At 47.3% G+C, this 26146-nt stretch overlaps 1 protein-coding gene across 1 annotated transcript in view; it reads left to right on the top strand.

Annotated features, from left to right (window-relative positions):
• Positions 1–19513, top strand: part of LOC141082652 (uncharacterized) — a 55477-nt gene extending 35964 nt beyond the window's left edge. Inside the window, exons 5-6 of the mRNA XM_073566603.1 lie at positions 18954–19251; positions 19446–19513. Of these exons, the coding sequence (XP_073422704.1) occupies positions 18954–19251; positions 19446–19513 (366 nt within the window). The remainder of the gene's footprint in view (positions 1–18953; positions 19252–19445) is intronic.
• Positions 19514–26146: the final 6633 nt, after the last annotated feature.

Below are 26146 nucleotides of genomic sequence, written 5' to 3'. Positions count from 1 at the left end.
CAGGGAATGGCTGAAATCCAGAAAAAACAAAGCAAGGCACAAATGCAAAAAGGAAGAAAACTTAGCTTTAGCAGAGCAGGAATTCAGACTGGACTCCAAGGATACCACAGAGAAATCACCTGCAGGGAAAATGGGCGTAAGCAGCCTTATATCCAGTCTGTGACTCCACTCAGCCAGTCATCATCATTAATCTCAGGTGTCTGATAATCAGACTCACTACCTCTCCTTACCAGAAGAGGGAGTTCCTCGGGCCTCAGTGATGAAGGGGAAAATGAACTCACAACCATCAGTCCCAGAGGATCTGCATGCAGCGTCGGCCTAACATTTATGTTGCCGAACACCACAGGTGGCATCAAACTATCTATATAAACTCTTTACCATTATACCACGCCATTTACATGGGCGCCCAGGGCCACCGTCCGGGTCACCGCTGCTGTGACACATCCCACTGACACCGGCCCGGTACCGAGTACCCCACAGCCCTGGGAGGGCGACCCATATGCCGACTGCTGATCGGGCGGCGTTATTCCCACAAACCTCAAAACAGCGTCCATGAAGGCAAAGTTTTTGCTTTCCGGGGGGCAGTATGATTGCAAAGCTGAACCTTAAAGGAATGTCCAAAAGGGCACCACCAGGAGTGGAGCCTGTGGCTTAATTGGACTCCACCCGGGAAACCACAACCATGCCACCTAAAGAAAAGATGCACTTTGAAAGCTTTGTCGATTCTGTGTGTGGTGTGGTATGTGTTTGTAGTTGTGCTAGCGATTTCTCAGCTTTATTTCGTTAACAACCGAGACTCCGGCATGCCCCCGCAGTACGCGTTAAGCTTACTAGAGGGATAAGCAAGGCTCTGGCACGTGAGATCGAGCAATAACAGGTCTAGCATTCCCGCACATGTCCAGGGCTGCATGCACACTACACTGAAAGGACCAGCTTTTGTCGCTTACAGGTGCAGATAACCTGCTGAACTCCGTTAGTGATGGGGATCTGGGATTCAGATTATTCCGCGCGAATGAACGATGATTTCCCAGTAAGTTCAGGTCAACCGCGATTCCGGAGTTAGGCCTAACCGTCATTCCTGAAAAAATTACGTGTCCAAACCACAGGTGCTGTAGCTTGCTTAACAGCTCGGCAGTCGTTCTCAGCCCAAGTATGGATTCAACATTGTAGAAAGTTGATAAAGGGTAGTTTCACCGGATAACACCTATATATGTAGCCTAGTTTACACATTAAAAATATATGTCTATCGATCAGGAGGCAGACTCAGATGTTCTCAGACCCAGTATGGATTTGACCAGATTGTACAAAGTTGAGAAAGGGTACTTTATCACTGGATAGCAGGTATATATAGCATAGTTTAAACATGCAAAATCTCCGTGTTCTCAGTATGGATTACACAGCAATCTAAAAAGTGGAAAAAAGGAAATGCATTTGAGGCGTACACAACTATATACTTTTGGTGTTATTTTTAAATCTTAATATATATATTTCTGCCTCAGTAATACAGTCCAGCCTCTTCGCAATAGGAAATGAGATGCATACAATTACTGACATAAAGGCTAGTGATTGCAGAAATCTAGGAATTACAATTCACGGTAAAAACTTCCGTCACAATTCTCATAGGCGATGCTGACCATCAATTAATTTGTGTTGAGACAGTGAAAACATTTTTTTGTGAATAAAGTCTTGCTGTATCGCACTTCCGTTGATTCCTTCACTGTTACACATCTCAATCAAATTTTTATCACAGGGAGCGATGTAAACATGGTTCTCACTGGCTATCATGATCTGTCACGTAACTTTGGAGTGCAAAAGACAGAAGCCACAGGCCGTAGGCGATTCTATTTGATTGGCATGAGAAGGCACATTTTAAAATGTGCGCCGGAATGTCACACATTTGTGAGTAGGAAAACTGTGAAAGCTGATGATAAACCACCACTGCATGTCATTGTGAGTCGACGTCCATAAGAAATGGAAGCCATTGATCATCTAGAGCTAGAGCCCAGCCAGCAGGACAGGGCATAGCTACATCTTAACCATCATCTTTCAGTTCAATTTGTAGTGGCACTCCCAGTGAAGGATTTGACAGCCCAGACTACACAGCGGAGGAGCAGGGAGAGGTAAACATTGCAAATGCTGGGGCCCTGCCCAAGCAAGGGGGGCACACTCGTGGGCGTCGATACTGGCACTGGGCCCCTCAGTACGGCGGTGTGTCTGACGGCGGGTGTACACCACCACCGTCAGACACTTGATTGCACTATGAGGGACCCTGTGCCAGTGCCCACGCCCAAGAGTCGGCCAACCCACCTGTCCAGGGCAATGGCACTCGCACGGTTTCGTGCGCTAGGTGGTGACCCCAGCCATGGGGGGGGGCAGCCCAGTTAGGGCGGTTTACAAAGTGGCATAAGTTGATGTGGGACATTCAGCTGCTGCAAAAGGCGAAATAGGACCAAAGCAAGCCATTTTTTTGGCAACCTATGTGTCATCAAGGGAAGGTGGGACAAAATCCTTGGAAACCCATACTTGGTTCATTGTAATGAAGGTTAGATCATCCACATTTTGGGTTGACAGACGGGTCCTTTTTTCTGTCAGGATTGATCCAGCTGCACTGAAGAATCTTTCCGATAGCACACTTGCAGCTGGGCAAGCAAGCTCCTGTAAGGCATATTGTGCCAATTCAGGCCAGGTGTCCAGTTTAGCGGCCCAATAGTCAAAGGGGAATGACCTGTGTGGGAGAACATCGATATGGGAGGAAAAGTAGTTTGTAACCATAGTTGACAACTGCTGTCTCCTGTCACTTTCCATTTGGAATCAGTATTACCAGTTGTGTGAGCGGTACTTGAAAAATCAGTCCACAACATTGTCATGAAACCCGTCTCCAACGCCACTTCTGCTGTGTGCACCACGAACACCTCTGCCAAGCTGACCCCGGCCCGTACGGCTCGTGTGAGAACCATCACCGCTGCTGTGTGCTGGGAATGCCTCAACCAACCGGTTTACCAGAGTTGCTTGTCTATTAGCCAATATTAGGTCAAGGTTCTCGTATGGCATGATGTTTTGTAATTTGCCTTTATAGCGTGGATCCAGGATGCTGGCCAACCAGTAGACATCATCGTTCATCATTTTGGCAATGCGGGGGTCCCTTTTTAGGATCTGCAAGGCATAATCTGACATGTGGGCCAATGTTCCCGGTGTCAATGATGCACTGCGAGTGCTGGTTGGAGCACTTTCTGGCAAATCCACATCCCTCCAGTCACGCACAAACCCTGTACCAGACCTTGCCACGCCAACATTTTCACTTGCCCCACGAGATGCATCCTCCTCCCCTAAGTAATCATCCCCATCATCATCCTCTTCTTCCTCCACCTCATCCAGGAGAGGTCCCTGAGCAGACAATGGCTGAATGTTATCAAGGATTCCCTCCTCCTCTTCAACATTGGCTGCAGACGCCTGCTCCTTAAGGTGCGTCAAAGTTTGCATGAGCAGACACATAAGTGGGATGCTCATGCTTAGGATGGCGTCGTCTGCGCTTACCAGCTGTGTGCATTCCTCAAAACACTGAAGGACTTTACAGAGGTCTTTCAGCTTCGACCACTGCACACCTGTCAACTCCATGTCTGCTCTCAAAGTGCCTGGCCGTGAATCCTCCCACAAATGCATTATGGCCTGCCTCTGTTCGCACAGCCGCTCATCCATGTGCAGGGTGGAGTTCCACCTTGTTGCAATGTCGATAATGAGGCAGTGGTTGGGAAGGTGGAGCAATCGCTGCAGCTTCTGCATACGAATGGAGTGTACAGGCGACCAGCGGATGTGTGCGCAGTCTTCGCACCTTCTGGAGCAGGGCTGCTAACTCTGGATAATTGTTGAGGAAGCACTGCACCACCAGGTTCAAGGTGTGAGCCAAGCAAGGTATGTGGCTGAGTTTTGAAAGGGCTATGGCTGCCACAAAATTATGGCCATTATCACTAACTACCTTGCATGCCTCAAGATGTATACTGCCCAGCCATGACTCAGATTGTCGCTGAAAGTACTCGGCCAGCACCTCCGCGGTGTGTCTGTCGCCCAAACACATAATCTGCAACACAGCCTGCTGACGCTTTCCACTAGCTGCTCGATAGGGGGACACCTCATGTGCAACAGTGGCAGCTGCAGATGGAGTGCTCCTACGACTGCGCTCTGTGGACGAGCTTTCGCTTCTGGAGGAGGGTCGAATGCCTACAGCCAACTGTTTCCTACACCGTGGGCTAGGCAGCACTGTCCCACCACCGCTGTCCCGTGGACCCTGCATCCACATTAACCCAGTGCGCAGTGATGGACACTTAATGGCCCTGGCCATGCCGACTGGACCATCCACCTGTTGTGAGGTGCACCTTTCCACTCACTGACTACTTGAGTGCATGGACAATGCGGTCTTTCACATGATGGTGGAGGGCTGGGATGGCTTTGCGAGAGAAGTGGCGACTGGGTAGGTCATAGCATGGTACTGCATAGGCCATGAGTTCGCGGAAAGCTGCGCTTTCCACCAACCGATAGGGCATCATCTCTAACGAGATTAGTTTGGCAATGTGGGCGTTCAAACCCAGTGTACGCGGATGAGAGACAGTACTTTCTTGACCTACTCAGTCTCTGGGAGGGTGAGCTGGACTTGAGAGCTGCATATGGTGGAACTAGCAGTGGACAGGGCGGACTGAGAGAGGGTTGATGGTGATGGAGTTGGTGTTCTTTCTGATGGCCTAGATTCAGTCTTTCGTTGATATAACAGTGGGATTCCCTGACTGCTTTGGCCTTGCAACGACACCTCAACATTTGCTGCTGTGCTAACCGGTGGGCTTACAATGGGGGAAACAATGTAGCATTGCTGACTACCTTCTTTGTGATCAGTTGCACATGTGGTACTTGAGGTTTGGTGTTGTGTCCATGCTTGCAAGTGCATGCTGGTTAAATGTCTAAGCATGCAACTGGTATTCAAATTTTTCAGATTTTTCCCTCAGCTAAAGGTCTTTGCGCACTTCTTACAGATAACCTTGGCCTGATCATGAGGATTTTGTTCAAAAAAGTGCCACACTGCACTCTTCCTACTTTGGCAGACATTTTGCGGCCTAGCACGCTGTGCTATTTTGACCGTCTGGACAAGCTGTCCAGCAACTCTTTTGATGTTTGGAACCTGTCTTTGGAGTGCTCCGGGCCTGCCAGATAACAGCTGTTGCGATGTCGATGTCTGCTGTGGATGCTCCTCATCTGAGCTATTGGAAGCAGCACCCTCTTCCCCCAATGGATGCCAATCTGGGTCAACAACTGGGTCATCCATCACCTCCTCTTCAATGTCATGTGCACCTTCCTCTGTGTCACCGTGTATGGTGGTATAGTATGCGGAAAGGGGCACCTAAGTCTAATCAGGGTCAGAATCTGGCTCATTACACTGCGAGGACAATGTAGTGCTCTGACTGAATGTACCAGCAGAATCATCTATCAGTGGCTGTGCATCAGTGCACTCCATGTCAGATTCATCTTGGCCTGGGTAATTCACCATTTCACTTGATAACCCAGGCATGGTATGTGAAAACAGCTCCATGGAGTAATCAGTTGTAAGGCCTGCATCATCCTTCAATCTTGGTTGGGGTGAAGGACACAAGGAAAGGTGTGGTTCATGAACATGAGCCTCCAATGACGACTTAGTGCTTTTATTTTTTACAACTTCAGAAGAGGAGGCGATAGAGCTGGAGGCTGAGTCAGCAATGTAAGCCAAAACTTTTCCTGAAGCTCTGGTTTTAAAAGCGGTTTGCCAACTCCTAGAAAACTAAGCCTTCGAGGCCTTGTGGAGCCAATGACGCAGGCTCAACACCTCCTGCATTCGGTCCTATTTTGCTTTTGCCACTACCATCAGATCCACCACCAACACCATCATTACCAGCTGGCAACCCCCGCCCAATTCCACGGCCTCTTCCACCAGCCTTCCTCATTTTTGGTAAAAATGTACACAAAATCCCACAAAACTATATAGTAATGTAAAACAAGGTACAAGGTGTATATAGGACAGGGGAGATGTAGAATTTCTGAACACACTTGTGGACACTGTTGGATTGTGTGAGGCCCAGTGAATATCACACCACTATGTCACAGGCAGAAATTGGCTAGTGTATGACAAACTACAAGGTGTATATAGAATTGGGCAGAATAGGAATTTCCCTAAAGTGTAGGTCTGTAAGAACGGAACATGTCCTCGACTTATTCTTACAGCGTCACACACAGATAGCTTCACTGAGGCCGTGATAACAGCCGTTACACGGTACTGAGAGAGGAGCGTGCACGTACACCGCTGTCCGGTGTCTGTAAAATTGTCAAGCTCCGTGTTTTTTAAGTATACGGACTGACACACGCTGTCTCTCTATAGTTTTGAATGTGATCAAACAGCAAATATACTTAACTGTTTGAAAAACAGACAAAACTATAAGGTGGAGGTCTGTAAGAACGGAACATGTCCTCGACTTATTCTTACAGAGTCACACAGATATATTCACTGTGGCCGTGATAACAGCCGTTACACGGTACCGTGTGAGCGTACACCGCTGTATGGTGTGAAAAAATGCACGCTCAGTACCTCACCAGGACAAAAAAAAAAATTTGGATTGCTTTTAAAAAAGCAGTTTGCAGAGCAGTTGGAAAACAGCAATGTAGCCATCAGGAAGCCTTATAAGGCAGCCTAACAACAAACACAGCTGATCCAGCAAAATATAGCCTCCACTTGCACTGCACACACAGTGACTGGTGTGTTGTACAGGCAAAATCGCTAGCAGCAGAAGCAGTTTTTGGTGTCTTCCCTGCCTAACGCTCTCCCTACAGAATCAGCAGCAGCTCTCCCTATTCTGAGATCAGCATGAGTAACATGGCGGTCGGCGTGCACGCCCTTTTATTCCCCCTGTGACGCCCCCCAAAGCAAGCCAATCACTTGCATGCCCTTCTCAAAGATGGTGGTGACCCCTGCCTATGTCATCACGTTGTCCAGTGTCCGTGGATCCTGATTGGCTGAAAAAGGGCGGAAAACAAACTTTTGAAACGCGACTTTGGCGCTAAAGTCGCCGAGATCATGGCCGAACTCACCCTAGGGTCGGGTTTCGTTTCATGAAACACGACTTTACCAAAAGTCGGCGACTTTTGAAATTTTTTGACCCGTTTCGCTCAACTCTAGTCGTGGCATATCAACCACGGACAGGAATAGGCTGGACAAACTGATTAGAAGGGCCCCCTTGATTCAGTTCAGGAAGTAGGCGACAGGAGGATACTGGCCAAGGTGAGCTACATGGTGCAGAATGATTCCCATCCCATGCATGAGACCGTGACAAAGATGTGCAGTACTGTCAGTGACCGGCTACTTCATCCTAAATGTGAGAGGGAGCGCTATCGAAAGTCCTTTCTTCCTGCTGCAGTTAGGCTGTATAACCAGCACTGTCCAAAACGGAGAACGATCCAAACAGTGAACTGATAGATCCAAAGTTGTGATAGTCCGGTTATCTTTTTTTTTTTCGTATATGTACCTACCTACTGTCAATGGCATCTGTACTTGTTCCTGCCTTGCTGCTGTAATGCTCTGAATTTCCCCATGGTGGGACGATTAAAGGATTATCTTATTTTATCTTAATACAGTTGTATGGGTAATGGTGGACAGGTTTTCTAAGCAGGCTCATTTTGTACCCCTGTCCGCGCTACCATCAACTGAGACGTTGTCCAGGTTGTTTGTGCAGCATGTCATCCGGTTGCATGGGGTACCCCTGAATGTGGTGTCTGATCGTGGTGTGCAGTTTGTGGCTAAGTTTTGGCATGCTTTCTGCAAAAAATTAGGGATACCTGTCCTTTTTGTCTGCATACCATCCTGAGATCAATGGTCAGACGGAGCGCACTAACCAGTCCCTGGAACAGATCCTCAGGTGTCTAACCTCTGCTCGACAGAATGACTGGTGCGATGCACTGCCGTTGGCTGAATTTGCCTTCAATAGTTGGGTGAGTCAATCCACGGGTTGGACTCCTTTTTTGATCAATTATGGGTTCAGTCCTCATTTTGGTGAGTTTTCTCGTATGGACTCGGGGTGTCCCGGGGCTGAGGGCTCTGTTCAGCGATTACAGAATATGTGGGCAGAAGTTCAGCGGAGTATATCTAGGTCTCAGGACAGGTATGTTTTTTGCGGACAGGAAACGAACACCAGGGCCCACGTTTCAGGTTGGAGACAAGGTTTGGCTCTCCACGTGAAACATTAAGTTGAAGTTTCCTTCAGCCAATTTGGGGCCCAAATTCATTGGCCCATACAAGATTGTGGAAAAAAATCAAACCAGTGGCGTATAGGCTATGCCTTCGATCCCCAATGTCTTCCACAAATCTCTACTGAAACCTTCTGAAGCAGTCCGGGGAGACTCCGAGTCCGCTGCTCCTCCTGTTTTGGTCGAGGGGCAGGTGGAGTACGAGGTTGGTCATATCGTAGATTCCAGGTTGGTACGGCGGTTGGTACTGTACCTGGTTCATTGGATGGGGTACAGACTGGAAGACAGGTCCTGCGTATCGACCCGGTTGATGCATGATCGCCTGGTGCGGGCTTTCCATGCTAAGTACCCGAGCAAGCCTGGGGGTCCAGAGGCCCCCCGTTGAGAGGGGAGTACTGTCATGATCTCAGTGCGGGTCTGACTCGCACACGTGGGGTTAATGTCTGGAAACAGTGCTGATGACTGGCATTTCTGGGGTTAAAGGTTGTGATCCCAGTGCAGGCTTACCTGCAACCCTGGGGCTATGATTGTGGCCTCTCCCTGGTTCTGGGAGAGGCTTCTTATAGCCTCAGGACGCTCCCATCCCCGTCATACTTTCACCCTTGGCATTGTGTGGTGACCAGAGTGTGTTTGTGCTGTGTTCTGTGTTATGAATGGGTCACCGAGGAGGAACAACAAAAAGCTCACCGAGGAGGAACAACAAAAAGCTAAGTCCCAGAAAACCAGAGAGGCTGGTCACTATGCAGATTGCAGATCCCTGATCTTAACCACACAACTAACAGTAGCAGTGGAGCGTTCCTACGTTGTTCCTAGACCGCGAGAATTCGCGCTTCCACGACGTCATCGCGAATGATCGCGAATGACCGCGAGACGTCGCGCTCCCGAGACATCATCGCGAATGACCGCGCGACGTCATGCTCCCGCGAGATAGCGACGTCCTTCTCACAAAGGATTACTGGGACCGGGAGCGTGGAGAGGGGCGGGAAGGCTGCGCGGGACGCCGAAAGGTAAGAATAACAATATTTTTTATTCTAATTCTATTTTTTACAGGGATATGGTACCCACAGCCCCGAGGAGAGTCTCCCCTCCTCTGGATCGTGTGTACCATCCACAAATGTTCTGCTTACTTTTCGCATGGTGTGCACAGCCACATGTGGAAAGTAAGCAGAACAATGCATTCCTATGGGTGCAGGATCGCCGCGATTCTGCTAAATTAATGAGCATGCTGCGTTTTTTACCGCGAAGCGATTCTGCCTTGGAAAAAAATGCAGCATTAGCACAGCATTGCGGAATCCCATAGGAATGCATGGGATGCTTATTTTTTGCGTTTTCACCGCGAAATCGCGCGTTTAAAACCACCGCGAAAACACGAATAAACCACGACGTGTGAACGTAGCCTAAAGGTAAAACATTGGCAGGCAATAATCGCTCCTAGAAGAAACACAACTTCAAAGGAAAATTCAAGACACGGCAAACAGGCAAGAGGGATTATTTAACTACAGACTGTGACTCGAGTGCAAATGAGGATCCGATTATTTCATCTGATAGCAGGGAAACCCTGCAATGCAAAGCACCATCCAGTAACCCTTTAGGCGCAGGGTGCGCAGAGGGAGGAGAAGGCACCAGCAGCAATTGGAAAAAGAGAAAACAGGTCTCTTGGAGACCGTAGTGTCTAGTGATTTACTAGAGAATTCTGTCATTAATCTGACTGATCATGAATTGAGTGACTCGCACCTAGCGATTTTGAAAAAATATTGAATTTTTGTATACCGACCGAATTTAATATGTTGGACTTTAAAATTGATCTGTTTAAAGCATTAAGAAAAATACATCTTTTGTTTCCACTAATGCTAACAATTTTTCCCCCCCAGGTGAAGTTCCCTGTGTAATCAGTCCTCTGGGTTTCTTAGCAGACATCAGAGATGATGCCATTAAATTGTTAGAGTTAAATACAACAGAAGGGGATACAATTAATGAGGAAGAAATTAAGGTTCTACCGTTTATGGGAGGATGTAGATCCACCTATATGCCACCAATTTCTCCTGGTAATGTAGTGGATGTCTTTGAGGCACAAGTAATTAAGGACATGGAAGCTGTTATTTATCAACACTCTTCTCCAAATTTGTCTGCAAGAGAGGAAAAAGCAATAACAGAAATCCAAAGTTGGTCTGATGTTGAAGTTCACTCAGCGGACAACGGAGGTAATGTCCTCCTCACAAAAGAATTTTATGTGGCAGAAGCAAAGAGACAGTTACTTAATACCCAAACATATTTGGTATTGAAATTAGACCCAACGAATAGGTTCAAAGAAAATTTACTATCTCTTTTGCGCAAATATGTGGAGAGGAATGTTTTATCAAAACAAAGAGCGGAGAAGTTAATACCCGATTTTCCACGAAAACCTCACTGGTACCACATCCCTAAGGTGCATAAATCTCAAACATGCCCCCAGGTCACGCCATCGTGTCTGGGATAGGGTCACTCACAGAGCCCCTATCCCAGTACATAGATTGGTTGCTACGCCCTCTACTCCGAGAAATCCCCCCATACGTTAAAGATTTCAGAGACTTTATTAACATCATAAAAGATTTTGATTGGCAGGATAATTTCTGCATGGCCTTGATCGATATTGAGAGCCTTTATACCAGAATTCCACATAGTCAGGGGGTTGAGTCTATTAGACACATTGTTGGCAGCACAGGAAAAGATCCTGAGATGGTGAATTTTATTTTTGAGAGTTTGTCATTTATCCTCACCCACAATGCGTTTCAATTTGATGACACTTGGTACAAACAGAGGGGACCGCAATGGGCAATGTCTGAAATTCCTAGACATTAATTTGTTGTTACATGATGGGTCCTTGCACACAAAAATTTATCGGAAACCATCTGCCACTAATAGTCTCTTGCATTTTGATAGTGCACATCCATATTATGTGAAAAACTCCCTTACGTATGCACAATTCCTGAAATTGAAGAGATTTAACAGCACACATGCTGGTTATCAAAAACAAGCACAGGCTTTGAAAAAACGCTTTGAGAATAGAGGTTATCCTAGTGCAGTTCTAGATAACACCAATGTCCCATGTTGATAACTTGAATGCCTCTCACACAGTTGCAGATAAAAACCTTGCTGCAGAAAAAAATAAAAAACGTTTCACTTTTCCAGTCCAATGGACAATTACATCAGGAGTGTCATCAGAAAGAATTGGTATTTATTAGAGAGGGACAAGGATTTAACGGATATTGTCAAGAGAGGTCCTTTGCGAGTCGTCGAAGTAAAAACTTGAAAGATCTTCTTGTCTGTAACAGATATAAAAGTGATAAAAAAATGGCTAGGTCTGAACAGTCCTGTAGGCAATTACAAGTGCAAGAACTGCCCCTTTAAATTGACAGGAAAATCTCTCAAAATTGGAACAATTCAGCATGAGGTCCAGAATTTTATTTCTTGTAAAACAACTCACGTTGTGTATGTCATCTTCTCTCCTTGTGTTTATTATTTGGGAAAAACTATTCGTCCATTGTATGTTAGATTTAGAGAGCATTTTCAGGAAAAGGGGCCCCTTGTCTGATAGAGCATGTTAAAAAAGTCGCTGCGGTTCGCAGGTGTAGAAAAAGTATCACAGCCAACCCAAGGGGCAAACCATCATAGAATTCTCTTACAAAGAGAATCTAAGTGGATTCTACGAACGAATGCCACAGGACCTTTAGGGTTAAATGAGAAAATAGATATGGCGGTGTTTTTGTAGGAACTGCTCAGTGTTTGTATTTCCATATTTTATTATGATAGAGGTTTTTTTAACTTGCGTTTTTAATTCTGTGTTTGATTAATTTGTTCACATGTTTCACTCCATTGGGGGAGTATGAGTTGGAAATCAGGTGTGTCCATGTGTGTGCTTCTAAATTTCCACCTACCTGCATTCCAGCGTCCACGTGTGTGCTTCTAAATTTCCACCTACCTGCATTCCAACCTCAGGACCCGTTGAAGTGCAAGTGCGTGAAACGGCAATCGTCCACTCTGTACGTTCCTCCTGTGCCAATGCCTTTTAATCAATAAAGAATTTTCACGACAGAACGGTGAGTGCCATCACTTTTTTTCTCTTTTGTACATAATCAGATTACATGCTTGCTTTTCTGGATTGAGCACCCGTTCGGACGGTAGTTTGGCGGTCGGTCCAGGTGTGTAATTTTGGACTTGAATAGCAGTCATGGAACTGCTTAGGGGTTAAGGAGCAGTGCCAAATCTTCTGTCTCTTCTACTAATCCGTACCTCCCACTCCCGACTCCAAGACTTCTCCCGCGCTGCGCCAATCCTCTGGCATGCTCTACCCCAAGAAATTAGGACTATCCACAATTTGCATAGCTTTAGGCGCTCTGTCAAAACACATTTGTTCAGAGCGGCCTATCACGTTCACTAATCAAAATCATTCTATGTGTAAGTGTGCATGAGTAGCCCGTTCACTATATCCATCCATCCCCCACTCCCTCAAGATGGTTGGACCATTATTCTAAATACACCATTGTAAATACATACCTGTACTTTGTATCTCCCCCACCGCATTGTAGATTGTAAGATCTCACGAGCAGGGTCGTCTTATTTTGCTTTAATTATTGTATTGTTAACGTTGCTAGCTATGACTTGTTTTGAAACTGCTAAACTGTAAAGCGCTACGGAAAATGTTGGCGCTATATAAAGATTATTATTATTTCATCAGGGCACCCAACTTCGGCTTTTTATTCCGCCACCGGGATTACTGTTTGGCGTTTTTGCCTACCACTGGTGCCGTCCATACAGGGATTTTTAGCTTGCTACTGGGGTGCACTTTTTACGTACCACCGGGGTACCCATCTTCGACTTTTTAACCTGCCTCCAAGGTGCACTCTTTGGCCAATGGCGTGCCACCGGAACACACCCTTTTCCCGTTGGTGTGCCACCGAAGCACATCCTTTCCCCGTTGGCGCGCCACCGGAGCACACCCTTTTCCCGTGGGGGGCCACCAGAGCACATCTTTTTCCCGTTAACGTGCCACCGAAGCACATCCTTTCCCCGTTGGCGCGCCACCGGAGCACACCTTTTTCCCGTTGGCATACCACCGGAGCACACCCTTTACCCGTTGGCGTGCCACCGAACCACATCCCTTACCCATTGGCATGCCACCGGAGCACACCCTTTTCCCATTGGCGCACCACCGAAGCACATCCTTTCCCCGTTGGCGTGCCACCGGAGCACACCCTTTACCCGTTGGTGTGCCACCAAAGCACACTCTTTGCCCATTGGCATGCCACCGGAGCACACCCTTTTCCCACTGACGTGCCACCGGAGCACACCCTTTACTCATTGGCGTGCCACCGGAGCACACCCTTTTCCAGTTGTGCCACCATAGAACACTCTTTCCCGTTGGCGTGCTACCGGAGCACACCATGTCACGTTAGCCTGCCAAAAGGGCCCAATACTTGGCATTTTTGCTTACCACCGGAGCCGTCCATCTTGGTCTTTTCAGCCTGACACCGGGGTGCTCTCTGGCCTGTTTGCCTACAACCGGGGCACCAGTCTTGGGCTTTTAATTCTGCCACCGGGCGTGCACTTTTTACGTCCCGGGGTACCCGGCTTGGACTTTTTATCCTGCCTCCAAGGTGCACTCTTTGGCCATTGGCGTGCCACCAGAACACACCCTTTTCCCGTTGGCGTGCACACCAGCCCCCATTGGCCCGCCAGAAGGGCCCAATACTTGGCAGTTTTGCTTACCACCGAGGCGCCCATTTTGGACTTTTCAGCATGACACCGGGGTGCTCTCTAGTCTGCTTGCTTTTTATTCTGCCACTGGGTCGTGCCATTTGGCCACTTGCCTTCCACCGGTGCACCCATCTTGGACTTTTTAGCTTGCTACCAGGGTGCATTTTTTGGCCTTATGGCTCATGACCAGGCTCACCCCACCTGGGCAGTTTAGCTTGGTACCTGAGTGCAATTTTTGCCTTCCATCAGGGCACCCAACTTGGGCTTTTTATTCCACCACCGGGATGACTGTTTGGCCTTTTTGACTACCACTGGTGCTGTCCATCCTGGGATTTTTAGCTTGTTACTGGGGTGCACTTTTTGCATACTACTGGGGTACCCATCTTGGACTTTTTATCCTGCCTCCAAGGTGCACTCTTTGGCCATTGGTGTGCCACCGGAATACACCCTTTTCCCGTTGGCGTGCCACCGAAGCACATCTTTTCCCCGCTAGCGTGCCACTGGAGCACACCTTTTTCCCGTTGGCGTGCCACCGAAGCACATCCTTTCCCTGTTAGCGTGCCACCGGAGCACACCCTTTTCCCGTTGACATGCCACCAAAGCACATCCTTTCCGTTAGCGTGCCACCGGAGCACACCCTTTTCCCGTTGGCGTGCCACCGGAGCACATCCTTTTCCCGTTGATGTGCCACCGAAGCACATCCTTCCACCGTTGGCATGCCATCGGGGAGCACGTTGGGTGTGTGACCGGATCACCCTTTTCCAGTTGTGCCACCAGAGCACTCTTTCCTGTTGGCGTGCTACCGGAGCACACCATGTCCCGTTGGCCCGCCAGAAAGGTCCAATACTTGGCATTTTACCTTACCACCGAAGCCGCCCATCTTGAGTTTTTCAGCCTGACACCGGGGTGCTTTCTGGCCTGTTTGCCTACCTCCAGGGCACCAATCTTGGGATTTTTATTCTGCAACCGGGGCGTGCACTTTTACTTAACATTGGGGTACCCATCTTGGACTTTTATCCTGCCTCCAAGGTGCACTCTTTGGCCATTGGCATGCCACCGGAACACACCCTTTACCCGTTGGTGTGCCAATGGAGCACACCCTTTTCCCGCTGGCGTGCCACCGGAGCACATCCTTCCCCCATTGACGTGCCACCGAAGCACATCCTTTCACCATTGGCATGCCACCGGAGCACACCCTTTTTCCATTGGCGTGCCACCAAAGCACAACCTTTAACAGTTGGTGTGCCACCGGAGCACACCCTTTTCGCATTGTGCCACCAGAGCACTCTTTCCCATTGGCGTGCTACCGGAGCACACCATGTCCCATTTGCCCACCAGAAGGGCCCAATACTTGGCATTTTACCTTACCACTGGAGCCGCCCATCTTGAGCTTTTCAGCCTGACACCGGGGTGCCTACCACAGGGGCACCTATCTTGGGCTTTTTATTCTGCCACTGGGGCATGCACTTTGTACGTACCATTGGGGTACCCATCTTGGACTTTTTATCCTGCCTTCAAGATGCACTCTTTTCCCGTTGACGTGCCACCGGAACACATCCTTTTCCCGTTGGCGTGCCAACGAAGCACATCCTTTTCCCGTTGACGTGCCAACGAAGCACATCCTTTCCCTGTTGGCGGGCCACCGGAGCACATCCTTTTCCCTTTGATGTGCCACTGAAGCACATCCTTTCCCCATTGGCGTGACGCCGGACCAACCTTTTCCCGTTGGCATGCCGCTGAAGCACATCCTTTCCCTAATGGCGTGCCACCGGAGCACACCCTTTTCCCGTTGGCGTGCCACCGGAGCACACCCTTTTTCCGTTGGCGTGCCACTGGAGCACACCCTTTTCCCGTTGATGTGCCACCGAAGCACATCCTTCCACCGTTGGCGTGCCATCGGGGAGCACACCCTTTATCCGTTGGGTGTGCCATCGGAGCACACCCTTTTCCAATTGTGCCACCAGAGCACTCTTTCCCGTTGGCATGCTACCAGAGCACACCATGTTCCGTTCGCACGCCAGGTCCCAATATTTGGCATTTTTGCTTACCACCGGAGCCGCCCATCTTGGGCTTTTCAGCCTGACATCGGGGTGCTCTCTAGCCGAAGCACATCCTTTCCCCGTTGGCGTGACGCCGGACCACACCCTTTTCCCATTGGCGTGCCACTGGAGCACATCTTTTTCCCGTTGAAGTGCCACCGAAGCACATCCTTTTCCCACTGGCATGCCACCGGAGCACACCCTTTTCCCGTGCCACCGGAGCACACCCTGATCCTATTGTCATGCCCCCAGAGCACATCCTTTTCCCGTTGACGTGCCATCAAACATCCTTTCCCCGTTGACGTGCCACTGGAGCACACCCTTTTCCCATTGGCGTGCCACTGGAGCACACCCTTTTCCCGTTGGCGTGCCACCGGAGTCCATCCTTTTCACGTTGACATGCCACCGAAGCACATCCTTTCCCTATTGGCGTGCTACCGGAGCGCACCCTTTTCCCGTTGGCATGCCACCGAAGCACATCCTTTTCCCGTTGATGTGCCACCGAAGCACATCCTTCCACCATTGGCGTGCCGTCGGGGAGCACAACCTTTATCCGTTGGGTGTGCCATCAGAGCACATCCTTTTCCAGTTGTGCCACCAGAGCACACTCTTTCCCGTTGGCGTGCTACCGGAGCACACCATGTCCCGTTCGCACGCCAGAAGGTCCCAATATTTGGCATTTTTGCTTACCACCGGAGCCGCCCATCTTTCAGCCTGACATCGGGGTGCTCTCTAGCCTGTTCGCCTACCACCGGGGCACCAATCTTGGGATTTTTATTCTGCCACCGGGGCGTGCACTTTTTAAGTACCACTGTGGTACCCATCTTAGAGTTTTTGTCCTGCCTCCAAGGTGCACTCTTTGACCATTGGCGTGCCACCGGAACACACAGTTTCCTGTTGGCGTGGTACCGGAGCTCACTATCTCCTACTGGCCCGCCAGAAGGGCCCAATACTTGGCAGTTTTGCTTACCACCGAGGCGCCGGCTGAGCTTGAGACAAGACATGTCTACCAGGTGCTCCTGCTGAAGCTAAAGGATTATCAAGAGGGAAATGACCCCTTGGCTATAAATTGAACACCAATAGTGTCCAGAACCCATCCTGCTCCTCCAGAAGCTTAAAATTGTACAAGAGGGAAAAGCGGCTGCCCAGATTTAAGAGCTGGCCAAGTCCCAGGTGCCAGTGAAAAGAGGACAGACGCCATCTTCATACAGTGAGCTGCTGTGGAGGAAAGACATTCAAAGTCACAGAAGTACCGTTTGAGGAGACTGTTGGACACTTTCCCTCCCCTCCCCATCCCTGTTGAGTGACCGCACTTCCCCCTCATTAGTTGTCTGAGAAACCCGGGCATTGGAGCAATGAACAGGAGACAGCAGCCTGACTCCGTCACATTGCACCCCTCCCTCGCCTCCTCACATGTGCTGACAGCCACTGGCCGGCAGCACTCATTACATACATCTGCTGGGGAGTGTGGTGAATTCTTCTCCTGCTCCTGACTTCCCTGGCTGCATGTCACCGGGATCTGAAGCTACCCAAGCGAGACCCGGGGACGTTGGTGACATTCTGGTCTTTTTCCAGCCCCTGGCCGGCTCCATATTGCAGGGAGAGGCAACGCTGGGGGCTGAAGCTGGGAGCACAGCACAAACTGGCTCTGAGATAAAATCGCACCCAGAGTTGTGGCTGAAGAGAGGGGGAGACGGGAAGGAGGGAGAGAAAATATACAATAAAAATATAATTCACTGAAGACATCAAAAACAGGGTCTGGGTCTGAAGGAGGGGAGGAGGAGAAGGAAGGAAGGGAGAGAAACAGGAGAGGCCATAAAGGCAAAGGAGATTGGGGAAGAAAGGGGACACTGTATGTCCTGAAGTTATCCCTCGTTTTTTTTTACTCTGAGTGTTTTTCTTCTCAGACTAGAGGTCCCAGGAAAGCAGAAAAAGATTCAGGACACTCTCTTTAGAATCAGACTCATTGCTGAGATAATAGTGACACCAAGTGGTCACTTTGAAGATTAGCATCCATCTATCTCAAAATAAAGGACGAACCTAACTACTTGCGCATCCTTTAAAAATGTGACTACCTTCATGAAAATTTATACGGGGGGGGAATGTGAATGTAGCTAAAATTTCTACCCGATATCGCTGAATTTCAACGTCTAAAGATGGTCAAGATTGGTAGATCCACATCAGTTTCTTGTGGATCTAAAGTTTCTCTAACTCAAGTGGATATGAATAAATTCCTTAATTAAAAACAAACTAAATCCACCGCAACTAAATCCAAACCTCTAGTGCAAATGGATCAGCACTCTCAAGGCGACTCTGAATCAGATATAGTAAGCGATATGGAGGACAATGGTAGCATGGGAGACCAACCTGTCTCTAGATCCTTCATAAAGAGGATACTTACTAAATCTCTTGAAGACCAACCTGTCTCTGGATCCTTCATAAAGAGGATACTTAATAAATCTCTTGAACCGGCGGTCAAAGACTTATCCGTCATTAAGCAAGAAATCTCACAAATAGGCCACAGGGTGGACACGCTCGAGGCATCCAATTCTACCATAGTCCAGCAAACCAATGAGGTTATAGCTTGCTCACAGAGCCAAGGAGAACATATCAACCAAATATATTCTATCCTTGAGGATCATGAGAATAGAGAAAGGAATAACTTGCGGATAAAGGGCATCCTAGCTGTCCTAGCTGAAGCGCTGTCCACAACCTTGATTGAAATATTTTCTAAACTTGTCTCAAGACGACTCCTCACAATTTGAGATAGTAAGGGCACATAGGTCGTTAAAACCAAGACCCAAAATGGGAGACCCTCCCCGGGATGTCATTTGCCGTTTTTTGGATTATCGTACTAAGGATTTAATAATAAGACGTTCAAGGGAAGCAGAAAATATAACATTTGAGGATTCCCCAATCTTGATCTTTCAGGACCTAACAGCATCGACATTAAATAAGAGACATCTTATAAAACCCTTCACTGAGGCTTTGCGCCATAACCAATACCAATACCGCTGGTTGTACCCATTTGGCATTGCAATAACTTCCAAGGACAAACGCATCCAGGCCAGGAACTCAGCAGAAATCCAAGAGGCGTGCAAAGAGCTGGGGATAGTTCTGGAAAAGTATCCAGCTATAGAGGTATACCATCCAGTTCCTTCACTGCACCCTCTGTCCTGGCCCGAGCCTTGGAATCTGGTCCAATCAGCAAAGTCCACTCGAAACCGGCGTAAAGCAGCAAAGCCAAAATCTATTTATCCGGATGAAAACTGACGAGCTGATGGCCTAAGACAAGGACTTGTCCATGACATGGGAACTGCCTGTTGGATATGGCCGATCAGCAACGATAGTCATCTGGAGGCTGCTTAGTTTGACTTTATTGTATACCTGTGTATTCTTTTTGTGTTCTAATTTTCGTTTCAGGTAGAAAGGTCAAACTGCGGCATCAATCGATATCTATGGCGGATTTCATGGACCTCATGTGTGAGTAGAGCACTACTCAGTACAGTTTATTGTTGCTTCCTTTCTCGGGGGGCCTGCTCGATCCACTTTGATATATCTTGACTGTGAGTGAGGGGGCAGGCATTGCTCCAAGAGATGGGAAAGAGGTGTTTATACATGAGGCCTGTGACACTGGCGTCATCATAATCACTTCCCCCCCTTTTGGAATGTTAATTGTCTCAAATCAACATGGTTTATGCTATTATTTGCACTGGCATTGATCAGTGCACTACCCCAGTTAAAGTAAACTTAATACCACTATACTCCAATTACCCCTTGTTTTTGCCCACGTCCTCCCCGGGTTGGTCCTGTGAAGTCACACTGCAGAACAAAGGTCCGCACACTCACTTCAATTTATATGGAAGCTAATCAAAGTACTCTAAAATTAGCAAGCTTTAACACGCATGGCTTAAATTCACCTATCCCAAGAGCACTGACACTGAATTGGTTGAAAATTTTAATATTCTTCTTTTACAAGAAACGCACTTTCAAATTGAGAAACTTGCCTCCTTTGATAATTCATATTACAACCAGTGGTACCACGCAACTTGCCCCCAGAAGAGTTCTAGAGGGGTGTCAATTGCATTTGACAAGAATACTTCTTTTTTACTATCTGACTCACTGGTTGACCCAGAGGGGAGATATATTTTTATAAAAGTCCTACTGGCAGGAATCTTGGTCACTATTGCCAACTTATACGCCCCCAACAAAAAACAAATCAAATGGATTACATCCAAACTAAATCAATTCCGCTCGTTCTTAGAGGGCATACCACTTCTTGGAGGGGACCTTAATATACCTCTAGACCCAATCTTGGACTCGTCCACAAAAAAAGTCAGATTTCATACCAAAATATTATCAGGACAAAGAAATCCCTGCATAGTCTTTCATTAATAGATGTGTGGCGACATATGCACCCTAATGACCTTAGCTACACTTTTTTCTACCATCCCCATAATTCCTACCACAGAATCGATTATATTTTCCTACCAAGATCTCTGTTGCCGAACCTATTTAAAGCAGAAATTCTTCCCTCAGTACACTCGGACCACTCGATAGTTGCAGTACGGTTTTCAACTTCAAAACCCCATTCCGGGTATCGCTCATGGAGGCTAAATGATTCATTTTCTAACCTCAGACACTAACAAACGAATCAGAAACATTCTAACAGACTATTTTAAGAATAATGTTTCTCCAGAGGTGAGCTTTCCAATGATTGGGAGGCTCACAAAGCAGTGGTCAGAGGGGAACTAATTTCTATAGCTTCTCACCTCAACAAACAGCGCAAAAAGGCAATACAAGATCTTTATGAAGAGATAGTTAATTTAAGGGCAGCACAGTGGCTCAGTGGTTCGAATCCCACCAAGGACAACATCTGCAAGGAGTTTGTATGTTCTCCCCGTGTTTGCGTGGGTTTCCTCCGGGCACTCCGGTTTCCTCCCACACTCCAATGACATACTGATAGGGAATTTAGATTGTGAGCCCCATCGGGGACAGTGATGAAAATGTGTGCAAACTGTAAAGCGCTGCGGAATATGTTAGTGCTATATAAAAAATAAAGATTATTATAGGGGTGGCTCTTCCGGATTTGGAAGCATACTATTTCGCCACTGTAGCGGAGCTTACTAAACTCTGGTTTAAAAATCAGGAGGGTCTGGAATGGCCAGACATAGAACGTGGCCTAATGGGGAACCATTACTCTATATCTCTTACTATTTGCTTCACAAGAGGGAGATACAAAATATTGGAAATCCAATTGTCCGCTGGGCTCATTTATATAAAAAGAAATATAACACCTATCCCTATTATCTAAGAATCCCTTATTTGTTGCCCATTAGAGCCTCTTGGAGACCTCTGCTTAATAACTGGGCTAAATTTTCTATTACTCATATAGATGACTTGTTACAAAACAACAAAGTCATGCCCTTTGAGATGATCAAATTTAAATTTGGGGTTCCTAACACTGAATACATGTCATATCTTTTACTCAAAGAGGAATACAATAAACACAAAAAAAACTGTAGAACTATTATGTTTAATCACAGTATATGCAACTTTTTCAGAAATCCGCCCCCTAGGCATAAAAGTTTTTTTAAAACCTTTCTACACTATTCTGACTAATAAACACACCTTTTCATATAAGGGATATTTTGAGAAGTGGGAAGTCACCCTACAAAAACAGATATCCATGCCCCACTGGATAGCCTCCTTAAAAATTGCAACCAAAGCTACTAAATGTATGAATATCCTAGAAACTCACTTTAAACTTGTTCACAGATTTTATCTTACCCCTAATAGATTAAAGTACTTTGGAACCGGCAACTCGGGCCTATGCTGGAGAAACTGTGGCACACCAGCAGATTTGTCCCATGTCTTCTGGAAATGTCCTTCCCTGGGAACATTTTGGCTGAGTTTTTGACTTGATCTCATTCATATGTAAGCGCTACATTCACCCATGCCCAATATTGGCTATGTTACTCATAGGCATCCACAGATTTAAAAAAGAAAAATTCTGAATAGCACATATCTTAATGTCAGCTACATATTTAATAGCGAAGGGTTGGAACAATATGCAACCACCTGATATTATAACTTTGATTATGTTAGTTGACAAACATTGTACTTACGAGAAAATATATTATATTAACAATCTGTCAATAAAGGCATTCGGAGATAGATGGAACATGTGGACAACACTGAAACCAAAAATTGATGATATATTTATAACTTAAACATCTTACAATTTTTTCCTTACTATTTCTTGTGACTCATATGTACTTCTATATGGCATACCGGTACTATTAACATGATACACTGTTTTTTTGGGGTTTTTTTGTTTATCGTTCCCCTACCTATATCACACACCACATGTTGTGGCAGATGTGAATATATTCTCTGACATGCATTATTCATGGAGACTTATGGCAATGTCTCCCATATGTATGTATACATGTGTATGTTTGTTACTAAAAACTTTAATAAAAACATTGTTTAAGAAGAGATAGTTAATTTAGAAAAACAACATAAAAGAACCTTACTGCGTCAGAATCTGGAGGCACTGACAGCCAAGCGCTTACAACTAAAGGATCTGCTGAATAAGCAGTCCGCAAAGCAGTACATTAGTTGGAGAAATCGTATGTATGTACATGGAGATAAGGCCTCTAGACTTATGATGTCATTAATCAAAGTTAGACAAGCTAAGACTTTTATTCACTCCCTGAAAACCTCCAGTGGCAGTAAAACATCTGACACTGGCCAAATTTCACAGGAATTCGTAAAATATTATTCAAGCCTTTACAATTTGAAACCTGATGAATCTGACGCGGACAGGTTACGAAAACAAGCAGAAATGCAGTCCTTTTTAGCTAGCCTTAATTTCCACAAACTTACATCAGAAGAACAAAAATTCCTCACTAGGCCCTTCACCCGGGGGGAGGTCCGATCCACTCTTTCGAAGTCCCTCAGGGAAGGCCCCCGGCCCCGATGGAATTCCTGCTATTATAAAACCTTTTCTGAGGCCCTAGAACCTCTCTTACTTAATCTTTGTAATGAAATACTCCAAGGTAACTCCTTCCCTCCCCAATCCCTTGTGATGGTGTGATGTTATGTGGATATCATTTTTTGTATATTCCTATTTTTCTATTTCAGTTATTTTCATAGTGTTTTTATTACATTGTAAGTCTACAGCCTCACTGTATCTGTCTCTTGATGACCCCCTGTAGTGCATTAATCTCTAAGGCCCTTTGTTCTCCTCTGGGAGGCCTGGAAACCGCCCTAACTGGTTTGACTACCCCTGGACAAGGAAGGGGGTGGAGAGAACAGCAGCTGGACAAGTCAGTTCTGGTGTGGACAGGATCGTGTTCAGACAGCACTTCAGAGAGAGAAGGACCCATTTTATCCTCTGGTGCTAGAGTTTTGGAATCTCGTTTACCTGGACATTTTATCCTGATACTGGACTGCATTCTTATTCTGGACTATCTTATCCTTTGTGTGGTAGACTGAATATGGACCTTTTCATATTTTTGCCTGAATAAAGGTCTTGGAATTGTTCACTCTTCGCTTGCTCTGTTGATTGTGTGATATCAGAGGACCCTGTGACAACTGGTGGCAGCAGTGGGATCAACAGAGCGTAACCCAATGGAGAACCACCCAGAGTACAGAAATTGGACTGTATGCAGTTTACAGGAGAGCCAGAGACCTGGCCTGAACTACCAGGGACTGACTAAAGAGGCCTTAATCGATCTACTGGTGGGCGCTAGCCCGGCCACCTCCTCCCAGATGTCTGAAGGACGAGCACTGGAGACAGGGATCCCCATCCAGAAAAGCCAGTGGTTGGTGTGGTATGAAGAAGAGATGGCGGTTACGAAAACAAGCAGAAATGCAGTCCTTTTTAGCTAGCCTTAATCTCCACAAACTTTCATCAGAAGAACAAAAATTCCTCACTAGGCCCTTCACCCGGGGGGAGGTCCGATCCACTCTTTCGAAGTCCCTCAGGGAAGGCCCCCAGCCCCGATGGAATTCCTGCTATTATAAAACCTTTTCTGAGGCCCTAGAACCTCTCTTACTTAATCTTTGTAATGAAATACTCCAAGGTAACTCCTTCCCTCCCCAATCCCTTGTGATGGTGTGATGTTATGTGGATATCATTTTTTGTATATTCCTATTTTTCTATTTCAGTTATTTTCATAGTGTTTTTATTACATTGTAAGTCTACAGCCTCACTGTATCTGTCTCTTGATGACCCCCTGTAGTGCATTAATCTCTAAGGCCCTTTGTTCTCCTCTGGGAGGCCTGGAAACCGCCCTAACTGGTTTGACTACCCCTGGACAAGGAAGGGGGTGGAGAGAACAGCAGCTGGACAAGTCAGTTCCGGTGTGGACAGGATCGTGTTCAGACAGCACTTCAGAGAGAGAAGGACCCATTTTATCCTCTGGTGCTAGAGTTTTGGAATCTCGTTTCCCTGGACATTTTATCCTGATACTGGACTGCATTCTTATTCTGGACTATCTTATCCTTTGTGTGGTAGACTGAATATGGACCTTTTCATATTTTTGCCTGAATAAAGGTCTTGGAATTGTTCACTCTTCGCTTGCTCTGTTGATTGTGTGATATCAGAGGACCCTGTGACAACTGGTGGCAGCAGTGGGATCAACAGAGCGTAACCCAATGGAGAACCACCCAGAGTACAGAAATTGGACTGTATGCAGTTTACAGGAGAGCCAGAGACCTGGCCTGAACTACCAGGGACTGACTAAAGAGGCCTTAATCGATCTACTGGTGGGCGCTAGCCCGGCCACCTCCTCCCAGATGTCTGAAGGACGAGCACTGGAGACAGGGATCCCCATCCAGAAAAGCCAGTGGTTGGTGTGGTATGAAGAAGAGATGGCGGTTCAGGGCCCCGGCGTCTCTCAGGAATACAAGGAGGAGGCTGCCCGCCGGGCACAGCGGAGACAGGAAGCAATGGAGCTTGAAAAAGGGAGTAACACAATGTGGAGTGTAACCCAAACAATCCGGGAGCCTGTACAGATCACCCGGACAGAGTTTAAGCCATTTGATGAGGCTTCTGGAGATGTGGAGGGGTTCTTCAAAGACTTTGAGCAGCAGTGTGCGGTGATGGAGGTGCCCCACTCTAGCTGGATGCGTTTGTTAGTGGGGCTCCTGAACGGAAGCATGGCGGAGGCTTACCGAACCAATGATGCACCTCGGAATCGGGATTATAACATTGTTAAGCGGACTATCCTGGATTACCATGCTATCACCCCTGACTCATATAGGGCCAAGTTCCGAGACCTCCCATGCACCACAGGGGGGGTTGTTTAGGATGTATGCACATAAGATGTCCAAGGCATGTCAGAGATGGCTGGAAGCAGAAAACGCCTTTACTGTGGAAGATGTTATACAGGCGTTCCTTATAGAACAATTTCTTGCCAAGTGCCCTGCAGAGGTACGGGAATGGGTCCAGGAGCGCACGCTGTGTACCGTGGATAGAGCTGCAGCCCTGGCCGATGAAGCCCTTACTATCCAGCCGCAATGGAGGAGGCTTCTGGACAGTGAACCACGGCCTGCTCCCGCACCCCGTCCCCCTCCAATTATATCTGCCCTTCCACCTAGTCGCAAGCCAATGACAATCACGCCTCACAATCCTAGGCCCCAACAGTTCCGTCCACGACCTGGGGGTATCACAGAGAGGTGTTATGGGTGTGGGCAACCTGGATGTCATGGTCCAGTCCGGAGTTTATCTTCTGCTGTCTTCACTCCGGACTGGTCATGCGGGGGTTAATCTCCTCAGCCTCGTTCTGGAGCTAGCTGGGCTATTTCAATCCCTCACAGCCTGCTGACCAGTGTTAGTGATAGCTCAAGCTTGCAGTTTAGAGCCGCTGACCCTTGTACCCTGGTGATCCTCCTGCCTTTGACTGATATTCACGTGTATGACCCAGACTGATTTCTGACCCCGTCTCTTGGTATTCGTCTCTGCTGTTATGTTCCCTCTCTGGCATCTGACTCCCTGGCTTGTACCCCGACCATGTATTTCGTCTCACATTTTGGACCCCGTGCTCATGTTCTGGATTTCTGACTCTCGGCTTTGGTATTTTGACTACGTGTATTGCTGCTCTTTCTGGTAC

This window comes from Dendrobates tinctorius, unplaced genomic scaffold, assembly GCF_039654945.1.
Source record: "Dendrobates tinctorius isolate UK_male_01 unplaced genomic scaffold, ASM3965494v1 ptg000019l, whole genome shotgun sequence".
In the NCBI taxonomy this organism is placed as follows: domain Eukaryota; kingdom Metazoa; phylum Chordata; class Amphibia; order Anura; family Dendrobatidae; genus Dendrobates; species Dendrobates tinctorius.
Note: the sequence above shows the minus strand (reverse complement) of the source record. Positions and strands in the feature narration are given on the sequence as shown.